General features: G+C 36.2%; 1 protein-coding gene across 1 annotated transcript in view; it reads right to left on the reverse strand.

Moving 5' to 3' along the window:
- Window positions 1-15,704, reverse strand: part of PPEF1 (protein phosphatase with EF-hand domain 1) — a 163,711-nt gene that overhangs the window by 88,723 nt on the left and 59,284 nt on the right. The window contains exons 5-6 of the mRNA XM_072614213.1: window positions 10,263-10,426; window positions 3,360-3,474 (exon numbers count right to left, since the gene is read on the reverse strand). Of these exons, the coding sequence (XP_072470314.1) occupies window positions 3,360-3,474; window positions 10,263-10,426 (279 nt within the window). The remainder of the gene's footprint in view (window positions 1-3,359; window positions 3,475-10,262; window positions 10,427-15,704) is intronic.

Below are 15,704 nucleotides of genomic sequence, written 5' to 3' on the forward strand. Positions count from 1 at the left end.
GTTGCCTACACCCTATGCAATAGTCCTACAATCTGTAACTGCTTTTGTTTTCTCCTCAGATGCTATGCTTTCATCTTCTTGAGTACATCCTTTAAAATCATACCTTTATCTCCAGCTCTCTCACCCTTGTTAACCCTAGGCATCAGGTAGCTTGGATGCGAATTGCCTATCCAGAATCTTGCATTGCCTCAAAAGCTTGAGTTTGAATTTTCTTTCTACTTTGCATAGCTTTTTGGCTTTCCATAGCCAAGATGGAAGCCAATAATTTCCAAGACAAGAAGTCAGTCAATAAACATTTATTAAATGACTAGTATGTTCCAGGCACTGGGCTAGGTTCTGGGAATACAAAAAGAGGCAGAAGATAGTCTCTGCCCTCAAAAAGCTCACAATCTAATGGAGGAAGCCACAAGCAAAAAAAGAAATGTGAAAATAAGCTATATCCAAAAAAATACAAAATATTCAAACTATGAAAGCACTAGAATTAAGAAGGATTAGGAAATGATGCCTGCAGACAAAACGATTTTAGTTGAGACTTGAAGGGAGTCAGGGAATCCAGTTGCCAAAAATGAAGAGGGAGGCCATTCCAGGCCAGGGGAAACAAGCAGAGAAAATGCCCAGAAAGAGATGGAGTGTCTTGTTCATGGAAAAGTAAAGAGGCCAGTGTTACTGGATTGAAGTGTACATGGTGAGGAATATGGTATAAGAAGACTGGAAAGTTGTGTATGGGAGGACAGGAGGACAAATACATTATGAAGACTTTTGAACACCAAACGCTGTATTTGACCATGGAAGTGATGGGCAGTCACTAGAGTTTGTTGACTAGCAGGGAAACATGGTCCAATCTGTGCTTTAGGAAAATCCCTCTGGAAGCTGACTGAAGGATGGATTGAAGTAGAGAGAGACATCAGGAGGCAGAGCCACCAGCAAGTTTATAGCAATAGTACAAGCATGAATAGATGAGGTCCTGCACCAAGGTGATACAATATCAGAGAAAAAAAGGGGGCAAGATGCAGAGATGTTGTAAAGATGAAATCAACAGACCTTGGCAACACATTGGATATGGAGAGTAAAAGATAGTAAGAAGTCAAAGATGAGACCTAGGTTTTGAGTCTGAATGACTGGGAGGAATGACTCTACAGTACTAGAGAAGTTAGGAGGGAGAAGGGTTGTAGAGGTGGGGAACCTGCAGCCTTGAGGCCACATGTGGCCATCAAGTAGCTCCCCTTTGATGGAATCCAAAACAGTTCTGTGAAGTTTGGATTCCATCAAAGAGCTGCACTTGAGGACCTAGAAGGCTACATAAGCCTTGTAGCCACAGGTTCCTCAACCCTGGACTAGAGCAAAACTCAGTGAGTTTGGTTTTGGAGATGTTAAACTTAATATATCTACTCAACATCCAGTTTGAGATGTCTTTATAACCTTAATTTTCTCACCTCTGAAATGAAAAGAATGGAATAGATGAGAAGCCAGATACAATGGTTTTGGAGTGTGAGAAATCTGTATTCAAGTAATGCCATCACTAACGATCTCATTTGGAAAGTTAAGGGATTAGAATAGATGGCGTCTATTCCTGCAGCTAAGTAGCACAGATACTAGAACTGGAATCAAGGGAATCTGAGCACTTTGCAAATCTTAACATATGAACTGTTATTATTACTGGTGGTGGTACTGTTATCATTATGTGTAGTCCTACACTGAACTCTTAACATCTTCCATCTAATTCACTCCTACCCAGATTGATTCACCCAAGAAGGAAAACAATAGAAAAGTAGCTATGGATTCAGCTTAGACAATTAAAAGAAACCTTCTGATCTTGCAGATATCCCTATCTGCATGAACTAAATCTCTGCTGTATTGCCATGGAAATATATCCTGATTATTTGTATAAGTCAACACCCCTTGTGATAATGATGAACTATGAGGTAACAATCCAATCAAAGCAGTGAATGAACTTCTCACACTTTTTCACTGAACATCTGAGCCACCTATTTCCCATGTCACACATCTCAGGAGTACAAGTTGTTAAATTAAGCCCTGTGGCCAATAATAGACACTAGAAATGGAAATGGTCTAATTAGATCATCAATTCTTATTCCACCCACCAGAATAAGAGGAATGTTTTGTTTTGTTTTGTTTTTTTAAATGAAGAGAAAGGAAGAAGGAAAGAGAAAAGGAAGGAAGGAAGGAAGGAAGGAAGGAAGGAAGGAAGGAAGGAAGGAAGGAAGGAAGGAAGGAAGGAAGGAAGGAAGGAAGGAAGGAAGGAAAGAAGGAAGGAAGGGAGGAAGAAACCTGTTTTGTTTTGTGACTCAAAGGTTCAACAGTTACTGGGATCGTTATTCTATACAAGCCATTCCATGACAGTTACAGGCATGCTTTGCACCAACTGTAATGAACTATGCTGTGTGATGTATCTGGGAGCAACATCCTGTCAGGCTTGCCTACACTGTAGCAAAATCTCAAGTCATATTATTTAGCACCAGAAGGAACAGATTTCTAAAATGTTCCTGCTATTCCTAAAAGCTAAAGACCAGCTGGGAAATGCTACAGCAACAATCAAAAGGCTGGGAATAGTTTAATGTCTAAAATCATCTTTATGATCCTCCTTCAGCTACATAACCAATATAAGAAATACAGTCAGTCAATAAACAGACATTTATTAAGCACCTGCTATTGCCAGGATCTGTGCTAAGGTCTGGGGTTACATAATATGAAAAAGACAGTCTGTGCCCTCAAAACAGGGAAAACAATACACAAGAGAAATCTGAAGATAGTAGGGGTGTGGGGTGGGGAAGGGGAATGATGGTGTCTAGTCCAAAAGAGGAATTAAGAAATGAAGGTGGGAAAAGAAGAGATGACTGATCTGGGAGTCTTTTTCAAATGGAAGCTTTGGGAGGAGTTCCTAGCTCCACCTTCCAACCCTTCGTTCAGAATGCAGATGTTATTGAGTGTATAAAGTGTGAGTACCAAGCCTGATGCAATCTTGAAGGATGTGAGTTTCCTAATGATGAATTTCCTGGGAGCACAATAGAGTCCTGTTCCAAAAAGTGAGGCTGAGTGAGAAATGACAAATACTAAACAGAGTAATTCTGAGGAAAGACAGAGGGCTGATGGGGTGCAAAGGACGCAAAGAAAACAGCATATCATATTAGAAAAGTATGTGCCTGTGGAAAATACTAAAAATCCCTTATCTGTCCTATGCTTATTTCCTACATACAACAGGGGGAGCAATGGAAATTAGAATTATCCTCATGGATAATTCAATATTATTACTTTTCCCACCTTAATATAGGGCAACTTTCACCTTTTAAAATTGTGCAAAATCAGTCATTTCTATGAGACTGTTCAGAATTTGACATTACCACATATTGTCAGTTCCTTGGATGAGGTGGATGTTATGGGAACAATATTTGGCAACTGTTGCAAGACCTTCTTGACTTCTAGTAATACTTGCATCACATAGCGGGCATGCAGTATCTGTAAAGAAAAAATTGAGGCCATCATTGTATTGAAACTTATAGCTATACTATGTAGACGTGGGTCATTCAAGGCTATTTTCAAGCTTCCTAGTCATCTCTCAATTTATTTTCAAGCAAATAATCCCTTTGTGGTTTATCCATAAGAAATTTTATTAAAGTGGGTTTTAGGTAATGGGAGAATGAAAAAGGACAGCAGAGTCCTTAGGAGACTGAGGTTTGGATGTGAGGGGGTGCCATGATTCCAAATAATGATTTTTTTGTTTGCATTTATTATTGTACCTTTCAAGTTCACATAATCATATGGTGAAACAATGGTTTTTGTTGACAGGTGGCCTGGAAGCCAGGAAGACTTGGTTCCAAATCCTGTCTCTGATACATACTGGCTCTGTAACTCTGGGCCAGCCATTTAACCTTTTAATGTTCTAAACTGAGGTGTCCCTCAGCCCACCCAACCACACAACACCCACAAGCGAGGACAAAAACCAGATTAAAGTATCTTTGAAAAATATCTCAGAAAATTTTAAAATATAACTAAATATAAATACAATATAAATAAAACATATAATAAAACATAGAGATATTATATTACTAAGTCAATGTGCAGCCCACAGGAATCCAGTGCAGTTTAGTGGCCTCTCTAGTTGAGTTTGACATCACAGCTATGATGATGATAATAATGATAATTAACATTCATGTAGTGCTAGCTACAGGCAATGTGCCAAGTGCTTTACAGTTATTTCATCCTTACAACAACCCTGGGAGGCAGATGTTATTATCATCTCCATTTTACAGATATGTAAACTGAGGCAGAAGTGAAGTGGCTTGCTCAGAGTCACACAGATAGTGTCGGGGGCTAAATCCGAACTCTCTCCTGACACTGTAGTTACAGAGAAGGTGCTCTATTGGTAGAGGGATTTTCCTTACCTGGGCATTCTCTATACCAAGAGCTCAATCTCTAAAGCATAGTTGTGTTTGTTGAACATTCGCTTATACCTTGCCTGTTTACTGACGCTGGACACCTATGCTGATTTTAAGGATGGGATGCTGTTAAATAAAACTGAACTGCCAGGAGCAAAGGAACTACAACAAAACAAAATAAAACCAAAAAATCCTGTCCTCAGATGCTATTTGGAACATTGAGAGGCCTCTGTTCTTGAAATGGGTGATTTGAGGTACCTTTGCAGTCAATCGTTTTCTAGGAGAGGTATGTACCCTAACTACTTCTATCTTGAAGCAAACAAAATATAGAACCCTAAATAGAAACAGGTGGCTGAAAGGTCACAGAATTGTCCCTAGAGCCAGGAAGCTCAGCTAGGGCTTGAATCCTGCCTCTGATACAAAATATGCATTGTGTGACCCTTGGCAAGTTATTTAACCACTGATTGTTTTAGAAAACTCTCCAAGAAATTTTTGACCAAACAAGAGATAGAGAACATTATGAAGTGCAAAATGGATAATTTTGATCACATTAAATTGAAAAGTTTTTGCACTAACAAACCCAATGCAACCAAGATTAGGAGGGAAGCAGAAAACTGGGAAAGAATTTTTGCAGCTAGTGTCTGTGATAAAGATCTCATTTCTAAAATATATAGATAACTGAATCAAATGTACCAGAATACAAGTAATTTTCCAATTGATAAATGGTCAAAGGATATGAACAGGCAGTTTTCAGAGGAAGAAATTAAAGCTATCGTCATATGAAAAAATGCCCTAAATCACTGTTGATTAGAGAGATGAAAAACAAAACAACTCTGAGGTACCACATCACACCTATCAGATTAGCTAACATGACAAAAGAGGAAGATGATAAATGTTGGAGAAGATGTGGGATAGTTGGGACACTAATTCATTGTTGGTGGAGCTATGAGCTGATGCAACCATTCTGGAGAGCAATTTGGAACTATGCCCAAAGGGCTACAAAAATGTGCATACCCTTTGACCTAGCAATATCGAGTCTAGGACTGTATCCCAAAGAGATCATAAAAATAGGAAAGGGCCACATATGTTCAAAAATACTTATAGCAGCTCTCTGTGGTGGCCAAGAACTGGAAATCAAGGGGAATCAATGGGGGAATGGCTGAACAAGTTGTGATATATATGAACATAATGGAATACTATTGTGCTATAAGAAATGACTAACAGGAAGACTTCAGAGAAGCCTGGAAGGATTTATATGAGCTGAGTGAAAGGCACAGAACCAGGAGAACTTTGTACACAGCAACAACCATAGCATGTGAGGAATTTTTCTGGTAGACTTAGCCCTTCACAGCAATGCAAGGACCTAAAAAATTCCCAGTGGACTGTTGAGGCAAAATGTCTTCCACATCCAGAGAAAGAACTATGGAATTAGATTGCAGAATGAATCAGACCATTTTCTTTTGTATTATGTTTTGTTTTGTTTTATGGTTTCTCCTATTTATTTTAATTCTTCTTGCAACATGACTAATGTGAAAATGTATTTAATAAGAATATATGTGTAGAACCTATATACGATTGTATGCCATCTCGGGAAGGGAATGGGGAAGAGAGGGGGGGAAGGAGGGGTAGTGAGGGGAAAAAATCTAAGATATATAGAAGTGAATGTAGAAAACTGAAAACAAATAAAATAATTTAATTAAAAAAAAGAAAAAAGAAAACTCTCCAAGGCTTAATGTTGCTGAAGTGATCACTTTCATTGGAACGAGAGGTTTTCCTTACCTGGGAGTTCCATATGCCAATGGAATCGCAGGTCCAGGCACCACCCCTATCCCCATGTCCCATATTATCTGTGGGACCCAAACATATACAGTAATGTTCTTATTATTGTTTAGTCATTTTCAGTCAGGTCTGACTCTTTGTGACTCTATTTGGGGTTTTCCTGGCAAAAATACTAGAGTTGGTTTGCCATTTCTTTCTCCAAGTCATTTTACATATGAGCAAGTAGAAGCAAACAATTAAGTTATTTGTCCAAGGTCACAGAGCTAATAAATGTCTGAGACTAGATTTGAATCAAGGTCTTCCTGACTTCATGCCTGGCATTCTATCCACTGTGTACCTTGATGCCTTAATACACCAATAAGTTTCCCTTATGTTCCTATTTCCTTTAATTTGATGAACTTGAGAGTTATAACTTCCTTTGATCCTCACAAAGACCTAGGAAGTAGGTGGCATTATTTTTTCAACTTTACTAGAGAGGAAACTGAGGTAAATAGAGGTTAAGTGATTAGTCTGAGGTCACACAGCTAGCAATAATAACACTTCAGTACCATCTGCCGTCAGTCAGAGATTGCATGGGACATGGTAAAAAAGATGTACTCTTCCAGTAAGGTATGAGTCCCTACCAACTCTAGTTAGTATATGATTCCACTTAAATTTCACAAACCAAATCAATGTTCAAGTGAGAGCACCCATCGCATAAATTGCAGAGCTATGTCACCTGTCTCAAGAATGCAACTTAATTCTTGTCACAACATTCTATTGTATGTGGAGAGCATGATGGAGGCCTTCAATATCCCTGCCTTGACTCGCACAGAAACTAAAGTCTAATATCAGAATGGTCCATAACTTGCAAACAAAACACTCTTCTCAAGGAGGTCAGACAAAAAGAAATGTGTATGACAGGAAATGAGTGATCTCAAACATTTACAGATGAGATAAAAGTATAAAAGGCAGAAGAAGTTGTGGAAGATGACACCAAAACTCTGCTCAAAAAGTAGTGGGTTGACTGAATTAAAATGATTTTGTAAAGAAAATACTTAGTATTAGCACTCTAAGTGAAACTAGGGTGTACAAACTAGAGGGGTTGGAAGGAGGAGAGATTGGTTTATTCTTTGGAGGTCTCTGATTAGTAAATATGAAAAGAAAAGAAGGAGCAAATATTCAATGGGACTGCATTTTAAACTAATCATAATGATGATAATAGCTGGCATTTATATATAGCACCTAGTATATGTAATTTAGGCACTGTGTACTTTATAAGTACAGCTTCTTTTGATCCTCATAAAGACCCTGGGCAGTAGGTGCCATTATTATCTCTATTTTACAAAAGAGGAAACTGAGGTAAATAGAGGTTAAGTGACTTGCCTGGGGTCACACGCCTAGTAATAATAATAAAAATGATAATAACTGTGTAGTGCTTACTATGTGCTGGGTACTGTCCTAAGCACTTTTATAATTATTGTCTTATTTGGTCCTCATGACAACCATGGAAGGTAAATGTTATTGCTGTTCCCATTTTATGGTTGAGGAAACTGAAGTAAATAGAGGTTAAATGACTTGTCCAGGTCCACAAAGCTAGTAAGTGTCTGAGACTACATAGGAACTCAAGTCTTCCTAATTCCAGCCCAGAACTCTACCCACTTTGCCACTTAGCTCTTGTTGTTTGAAATACTATTATAGACATTATTGCAGTATAAAAGCACAGGAACTCAACAGGTATGACAGAATACAAAATACCTTCAAGGTCCAATAAAATACCAGGAACTGCAGCCTTATTTTCATCACTGTAATGGTAATTTAAGGTTAATGGTGGGTGGGGGAACAAGTTAAAGATCTTCCCCACCCATTAATAGGTCTTTTAAATTAAAGAACTTTCGTTAATTAATTTTAATTAATGTTCATTAATTTTGTTAATTTCTAATTACCCATTAAATACCTTTTGTTAAATTCTGTTGAGGCATTGAGTCATAGAGTCCTGCCCTCCATCTCAGAAAAGTGTATAAATACACTGAAGCTAGGTTTTACTTGGGGCTTAGTTTTTGGAAGAAGGTTTGTGTGCCAAATGAGACTTTGGGAAGCCATTAAGGAGCTGGAGGGGCCCTCTTCCCCACCCCCACCCCTTGTTTTGAAAACCCAGATGTTTAGTGCTTCCCTCTCTGGTAACTATATTTGCATTGCTTATGGTCAGACAGTTAGAAGCCCTGTTTGCTGATCTTTGTTTCTCTGTTTGTATTTTCTCTGAAGTTCAGGGTGCTGACTTTTTCCCCTAAACTAAGTGAATGATATACATGCTTGATTAAAGTGATTGTTGACCCCTCAAAAGTTGCCTTTCCTTTTAGAAAAACAGATCAAGGAACCTGTGTTAGCAGGCCCTCCTGGATGTGTCAGGGTGCTTCCTTTTACAGTCACATAATTACACATTCCTTTATTCTCCTAGATACAAGTGTGTCCTGCCTATATGTGCTATAGGTAAATGCAAAATTATGAAAACAGAAAGCAACTGAGGGAGAAGGAGGAGCAGCAGGATTTCAGAAATCCAAGTCAATCCACAGGAAGAAACCAGAGATGGTTAGGATATTTTGCCTTGAAAAAAAATAGATTTAGAGGAGTCATGATTTATTTTTTTATCTTGGAGTATCTGAAATCCTAGCACTTAAAAAGGAATTAATCTCCATCATTCTGAGCCAAGAAAATAGAATCAGGAACAGGGAGGAAACATAAAGAAAAACTTTCAAATAATTGGGGCTATCCATCAATGGAATGGCTTGCCTTCACAAGGTACTAAGTTGTCTGTCACTGAAAGTCTTCAAATGGAAGCTGAATAACTATTTATCACAGTTGTCACAGAGAGAATTCATGATTCATAAATGGCTTCTGAGGTCCCTTCTAATTCTAAGAATACATGTTTCCATGAATACATTAGGAACTGATTTTTTTAAGGTCATTTGATCTCTCTTCCATTATAGGAAGCTGCTTTAGATACAGCTTATCATAGAAGGCTTACAAAAGTGTACCAAATAAAAAGTAGGACAAGACCAAACTACAACAAAAATCCCTAGTTAAATCTTACTGAAACTATTTAAATCAAGCAAAAAAATAAAAAATAAATCAACTATTAAATGACAAAGATGGAAGCAAACTACAAGGGATTCAACTATAAATAATTTCTGAGAAAAAGCTAAGTTGGATCAATTTTAGACTATAAACTAGAAAAATATGTACTAGGAACATGCTGCAATAGATGGAGATCTCACTCCTCTCACTATTTACCTGATTCACTGGGTGACTTAGGGCAAGAACTTCTCAGTACCATACCCTTTACACCCCCAAAATTTAAGCTAAAACTGTTCATTGCAGGTTTGCTGATGTGCATAGCTGCATAGTTATCTACATAACTCATTTAAGAGTTTCCTACACCAGTGAAATCACAGTTTGGGACAAAAGAATACCTATTAAAAAAGGAATATTAATTTGGTTAGCGAGTTAGATTAGAAAACAAGTTAAAAGGAGGGGCTTCCTTACAAGGTTGATACTTCCAGACAATAATCTGTAAAATCTTGTCTGTCCTGGACTACCATTATTCTACATGCCTAGAAAGTGACTCCAAAACTAATCTTCGAAACATGGTGCATTATATAGAAATACTAGCATGGCTATCATGTCTGAATGACATAGTTGCTGCCTTCAATCAGGCCAGCATGTCTCAGAAGCACAAACTGGTCTTTTAGAGATGCATGTCTTCAGAGAGCAGGTATGATGCAAACAGAAAATGAAACTGAAGTCAGGGGATCTGGGTCTGAGTCCTCACTTTCCCAGATACTGACTAGGTAAGTCACTTAGCCCTTCTTTTCGCTCATTTGCAAAATGAGGGTGTACCATTACAACTTTACCTCCATGAGTCTCAGATGTCCAATTGTTTGAAAGAATGTTTTATAAAATGTAAAACAGAAGTAAGCTATCTATCATCATCGGTATCTTAACAAGTCTTGGTTTGAGAAAAATAACATTCCTAAAAACATTTTCAACACTGTTAAAATATAGGTGATATACATGTTTTTGAATCAGTATAGCTCCAACATCTCTACTTGCCTGTTTTTCCTTGAAAGCATCAATAAGAAGTATGACATCAGCAAAAGTGAGAGGGAATTTTAGCCGAGGACCATAATAAGTATCTGTTACCTCTATACTATGGATAAGAGTTTCTGGGTCTGATTTTCGCTGTTCTGACTTGCCAAAAATCTGATGCAGATTTTCTGAAAAGGGAAAAATAGTTTAGAAGGGGGAAAAAAGCAACTGTTGAAACACAGCACTGTTCTCATATAGAAATATCATGGTGATATTTCTAAATGAACTAAATGACCATGGTCAAATCCAATCAATAAATATTAAGTGCCATTTATGTGCTAAACATAAGCTAAGTGCTGGGGACAAAGAATGAAACAATCTCTGCTCACAATGACCTTATTTTTTAATGAGATAATAACTACATTTAAATTCTATGCAGCATAAATATAAAGTTAAGAAATACAAAATAGTTAAATAAATAGTTAATTTGGGAGGAAAAAATCATTTGGGAAGATAGCATCTGAGATCTTAAAGAGAGAGAATCGATGAGGCAGAAGTACACAGGGAGTACATTGCAGGCACAGGGAGAGGACAATGAAAGGCACAGAGGTGGGAGCCATAGTTCTGTGTGTGAGGAACAGGGAGAAAGTCAGTTTGAATGGATTTCAGAATGTAGGAGAGGGTAATACCCAAAAAAGTTGCTAAAATGGGCTGGATCCAAATTGTGAGGGGCTTTAAAAGTTAAAAAGAAGAGCTTGTATTTTATCATAGAAACAATAGGAAGTCACTGTTGTTCAGTCATCTCTGACTGTTAGTGACTCCATTAGTTCTCTTGGCAAAGATACGGGAGTGGTCTGCCAAATAGAAAGATTGGGCAACTGATTATCCCTACTTAACAGTTTTCCTTATAATTTTAGCTGTTTTGTATTTATTTGTGAAGAAAAGTTTTTAATTTTACATAATCCAAATTTTCTCTTTTATCTTCTCTGATACTCTCTATCTTTTATTTGGTTATGAACTCTTCTATTATCCAAAAATCTGAAGGGTATTTCCTTCCTTGTTCCTCTAATTTGTTTATGGTATAACATTCTTTATATACTGTATATACATTTGAAGCTTATCTTGGTGTATGGTATCAAGTGTTAAATCTAATCCTAATTTCTGCCAGAATACTGCCAAGTTTTCCCAAAAGTTTTTTTTTCAAATACTGAGTCTTTATCCCATTAGTTTGGGAACTTTGGGTTTATCAAACACTAAACTACTGTATTTGTTTGCTTCATTGTGTTGTATACCTATCTGTTCTACTGATCAATCTCTTTATTTTTCAATAACTACTAAATAATTTTGATTATTTGATTGTTGCTGTGGAGCATAGTTTGATCTCTGGCATGGCCAAGTCCCTTTTTCTCTTACTTTGTTCATTATTTGCCTTTATATTCTTGACCATTTTTTTTCCTCCTGATGAATTTTGTTATCATTTTCCTAGCTCTACAAAGTATTCCTTTGGCAGTTTGATTGGTATGGTACTGGTTAGGTAAATTAATTTAAGTAATATGGTCATACTTCTTATATTGGCTCAACCTATCCATGAACAATTAACATTTCTCCAATTATTGAGTTATGTCTTTATTTTCATAAAATGTTTTGGTTTTGTATTTATATAGTTCCTGCGCATATCTTGGTAAACAGATTCCCAAGTGTTTCTGTATTCTGTAGTTATTTTCAATGGAACTTCTCTATTGCCTCCTGTTGGATTTTTTGGTAATAAACACAAATGTTAACTTGTATGTAATTATTTTATATTCTACAAGTTTGCTAATATTTTTATTTCAATTAAATTATTAATTGACTCTAAAGTTCTCTAAGCATCACATATCTGCGCAAAGTAATTATTTTGTTTCTTGTTTGCCTGTTCTTATTCCTTCAATTTTTTTTCTTATCTTATTATTAGAGTTAGCATTTCTGGAACTATAGCAAATATTAATTCCTGGTATTACCAGAAAGGACTCTGACTTATTTCTATTACATATAATGTTGACTCTGGGTTTTAGATATATACTACTTATCATTTTAAGGAAAATTTCATCAATTTCTGTTTTTTCTACTGTTGTAGCATAAATGGGTTTTGCATTTTGTCAAGAACTTTTTCTGCAAATATTAGGTATAATCATGTGATTTTGTAGTTGTTATTGATATGGTCAGTTATGTTCATAGCTTTATTTAAATATTTAACCAAATCTGCATTCATGTCACAAATTTTATCTGGCCGTAAGTGTGCAATCTTTGTGATAGGTTGCTATAGCCTTTTTGCTAATATTTTATTTAAATGTTTAAATCTATGTTCATTAGCTATATTGGTCTATACTTTTTTCCTCTGTTTTGAGTCTTTCTGATCAGTTATGAAGACAATATTTGCTAGACTTCTGGGTCACATAAGTAACAAGAATAAGGATTGAGATAAAATTATCAGATTTACCAGTCAAAAGATCATTGATTTCATTGAAGACAGTGTTTTCAGCTGAGGATGAGGTTCAAGCCAGATTGAAAGAGGTGAAGAGAGAAAATAGAGACAAATTTTTCCAGGAGTTTGGCCTTGGAAAAGAAATCTATAGCTTGAAAGCATAGGGATTGTGAGGGATTTTCTCTTTTTTTAGGATAGAAAGATCTGGGCATATTTGTAAGTGGTAGGAAAGGATTTGGGGAGAGATTAAATATTAGAGAGGAAGAGAACAGGGAGAATTAATTACGAGAGTAATCTGCATAAGACAAGAGGAGATGGGGTCAAGGGTATTAACTTTGAAGAAGAAATCTTGCATCAGAATCTAGATTAAAGGAGGAGAGAATAGGAAATGACTGAGGAAAAAACACTGAGGGGTTTTGAGATGTAGATAATGGAAGAAGAGGAAGTTCTAAGGAAGTGGCTTCTATTTTCTCAATAAAGTCAGAGTTAAAATCCTAAAAAGCTGAGGAAAATGAATGGTATGGGAGGCCTAAGGAGAGCAACAGATGCAGAAAAGTAACTGTGGAGACAATGATAGTCAATTAGAGAAGAAAAAAAAGGGTTTCCTTTCTTGCAGTAAGACATAGCTGATATTAGGTAACTTAAACTTGTAGTAGAACAAATCTACAGATTGTATGATTACCTCCAGTGCATTCAAATCACATGAGTGGAAGAAGAGGTGGATGGTGAGAATAATCCAGGGTTGACGATTGACATGATACAGCAATGATAGGGCAAGGGCAAGAGATACAAGAGTAAAGGATAGTGTAATGGTGAATTGGTTAATTATAGGGTCAAGATTGGGAAGATGAGACAGTGAAGCCAGAGCAGCCTGGAAAAGTATGGGAGATGGAGAGATTAGAGGTCACAATGAAGACAGAAGATAGATTTAAGAGGAATGAGGCACAGAGAATAATGAGGTAATGGTTAGATAAGGGACTATTAAAATTCTTGATTATGGAAGTAATACTGTGGATGAAGTGGGAATTAAGGATGTGACCATCCTTCTCAGATGCTAAGGAGGAATGGAGGAGTAGCTCATGGGAGATGAGAAAATTGAGGAACTGAGGGGGGGAGGATGTCTGAGAAAACATTAACATATATGTTGAAATCCTTGGAATAAAGGCAGAAGTTGGGATAGAAATGAAGACTTAGAGCCTGGTACTAAACTTCTTGATAAAAGAGGGAAAAGGATCAAATAGATAATTGTTACCAGGATCTGGATTGAGAAGAACTAGGCATATGAGCACAAGATGGAAAAAGAATTGCTATATTAGCTCAGTTCCAATATTTTCCAGGAGTAATGATAGGTTTTCTAGTATAGAGCAAGCCACACTCCCTTGCTTGATGTTCCTTGGAACTAATGGCACACATTTAAAAAATGCTTCGCTGAGATGCTAAGTATAAACTTTGACCTTTGGACAATGTTTTGCCATCAGGGTATTAATTGATCTACAGATACATAAAATCTAATATATTAGCTTCAGCAAGACTCTGGCCCACTCAATCTAGTCTACCTAGATAGCTCCATAATACCCAGGATTAAACAAAAACAATTCTAAGAACAAAATATGTTTTTAATTAGACTAGTGTTATTAATCAAGCATACATATCTTCCATGTAAAGCTAATAAATAACCAAGGGAAAAAATAATTCAAGATCTCCTAAATACCATCTGTTCTCTAGATTTTTATGAAAGTCATTATGCACAGTGACTACAGTAACATAAATAAAAGTGAATTGAAAGGATAGCACAGATAAAATACAGTGACCAAATTCACTCTAGATGACTAATATTGGAGCATGTCTCCTTGCTCTTTGTTGAGAGGTGGTCAATTACAGGAGCAAAATCTTATATGTTCTGTCAATCATGTTGGCTACATTGGATGGTTTTGCTTTAATATTATTTTATTGTTGCTTTTGTAAAAGAAGGTAGTAGAATGGTGTTATTGGTTAGTGATTGATGCATAAAAAATTAAACATATCAATGAAACATTTAAATTTTAAAAGATCATAGAAAACATGTTGAATACAAATTCTAACTTCCTTATAGACATTATCAATTCAAAGGGAAAAAATTATTTTGGCATCAATGGGAAAACATAGAAATGGTCCTAAATTTGGCCACAACCTTTATGTAGAGAACATGGTCTTTAGTCCTTATTTTGATTCTGAAAAATCGAAGTATCCAATAAATAACAATGTGAAAAAGAAGAAAATCTTAATTATTGTGTAACTAACTGTCTAGAAACTCTAAGAAGTCAGATATTGCCTAAATTCTGAGATATGACGGATGATCTTAAGTTTTTCTCAAAAGATCATTGGTATTTTAAAATCTGGTTTGGGTAACTAAGAAATGGTCAGTTTAATTCTATATATTTGACAGTAGGAATTAAAAGATTATGAATTATCAGTTGAATAGGCCTCAAAGAATTAATGGGCAATTGATAGAGGTAATACAGACACATTTCTCCATTAAATTTCCTTTCAGAAGTCACTTTACTGAAGATGAGGAAGAGAAATTGATTGCAAAGATCTACAACAAACAGAATGAGGAAAACTCTTTTCCCCTCCCCTCTCCATCAAATTTGGTGACAAGAACAATTCACTATTAAAAAGCCTTCCATAGATCATTAAACACTTTAGTGTATTGGAGAAAATTGCAGGGAGGTTTCAAATCATTATCATTAAAACATTACTTTTCCCAACAGTCTTGGTAGGCCTTTTATCTAGCTTATAAAGATGTCATAAAATATCATAGGCATTCTGAATGGAATAAACACTAGGAAGTCAAATAAAAAAGTAATGTGCTTATACGCCTGGAAACTACCTCCTAGAAAATGCATTTAGATTCTCATTTGTTTGTAACTATACATTCTAAGGCAATAATGAAGATTGGGTAATGTAGTGGACATAGTGTTGGCCTTTGAATATATTTGTAAAATAGAAATTTTACAAAAATTCTG

The sequence above is a fragment of the Notamacropus eugenii genome, chromosome 5 (genome assembly GCF_028372415.1).
Source record: "Notamacropus eugenii isolate mMacEug1 chromosome 5, mMacEug1.pri_v2, whole genome shotgun sequence".
NCBI classification, from domain to species: domain Eukaryota; kingdom Metazoa; phylum Chordata; class Mammalia; order Diprotodontia; family Macropodidae; genus Notamacropus; species Notamacropus eugenii.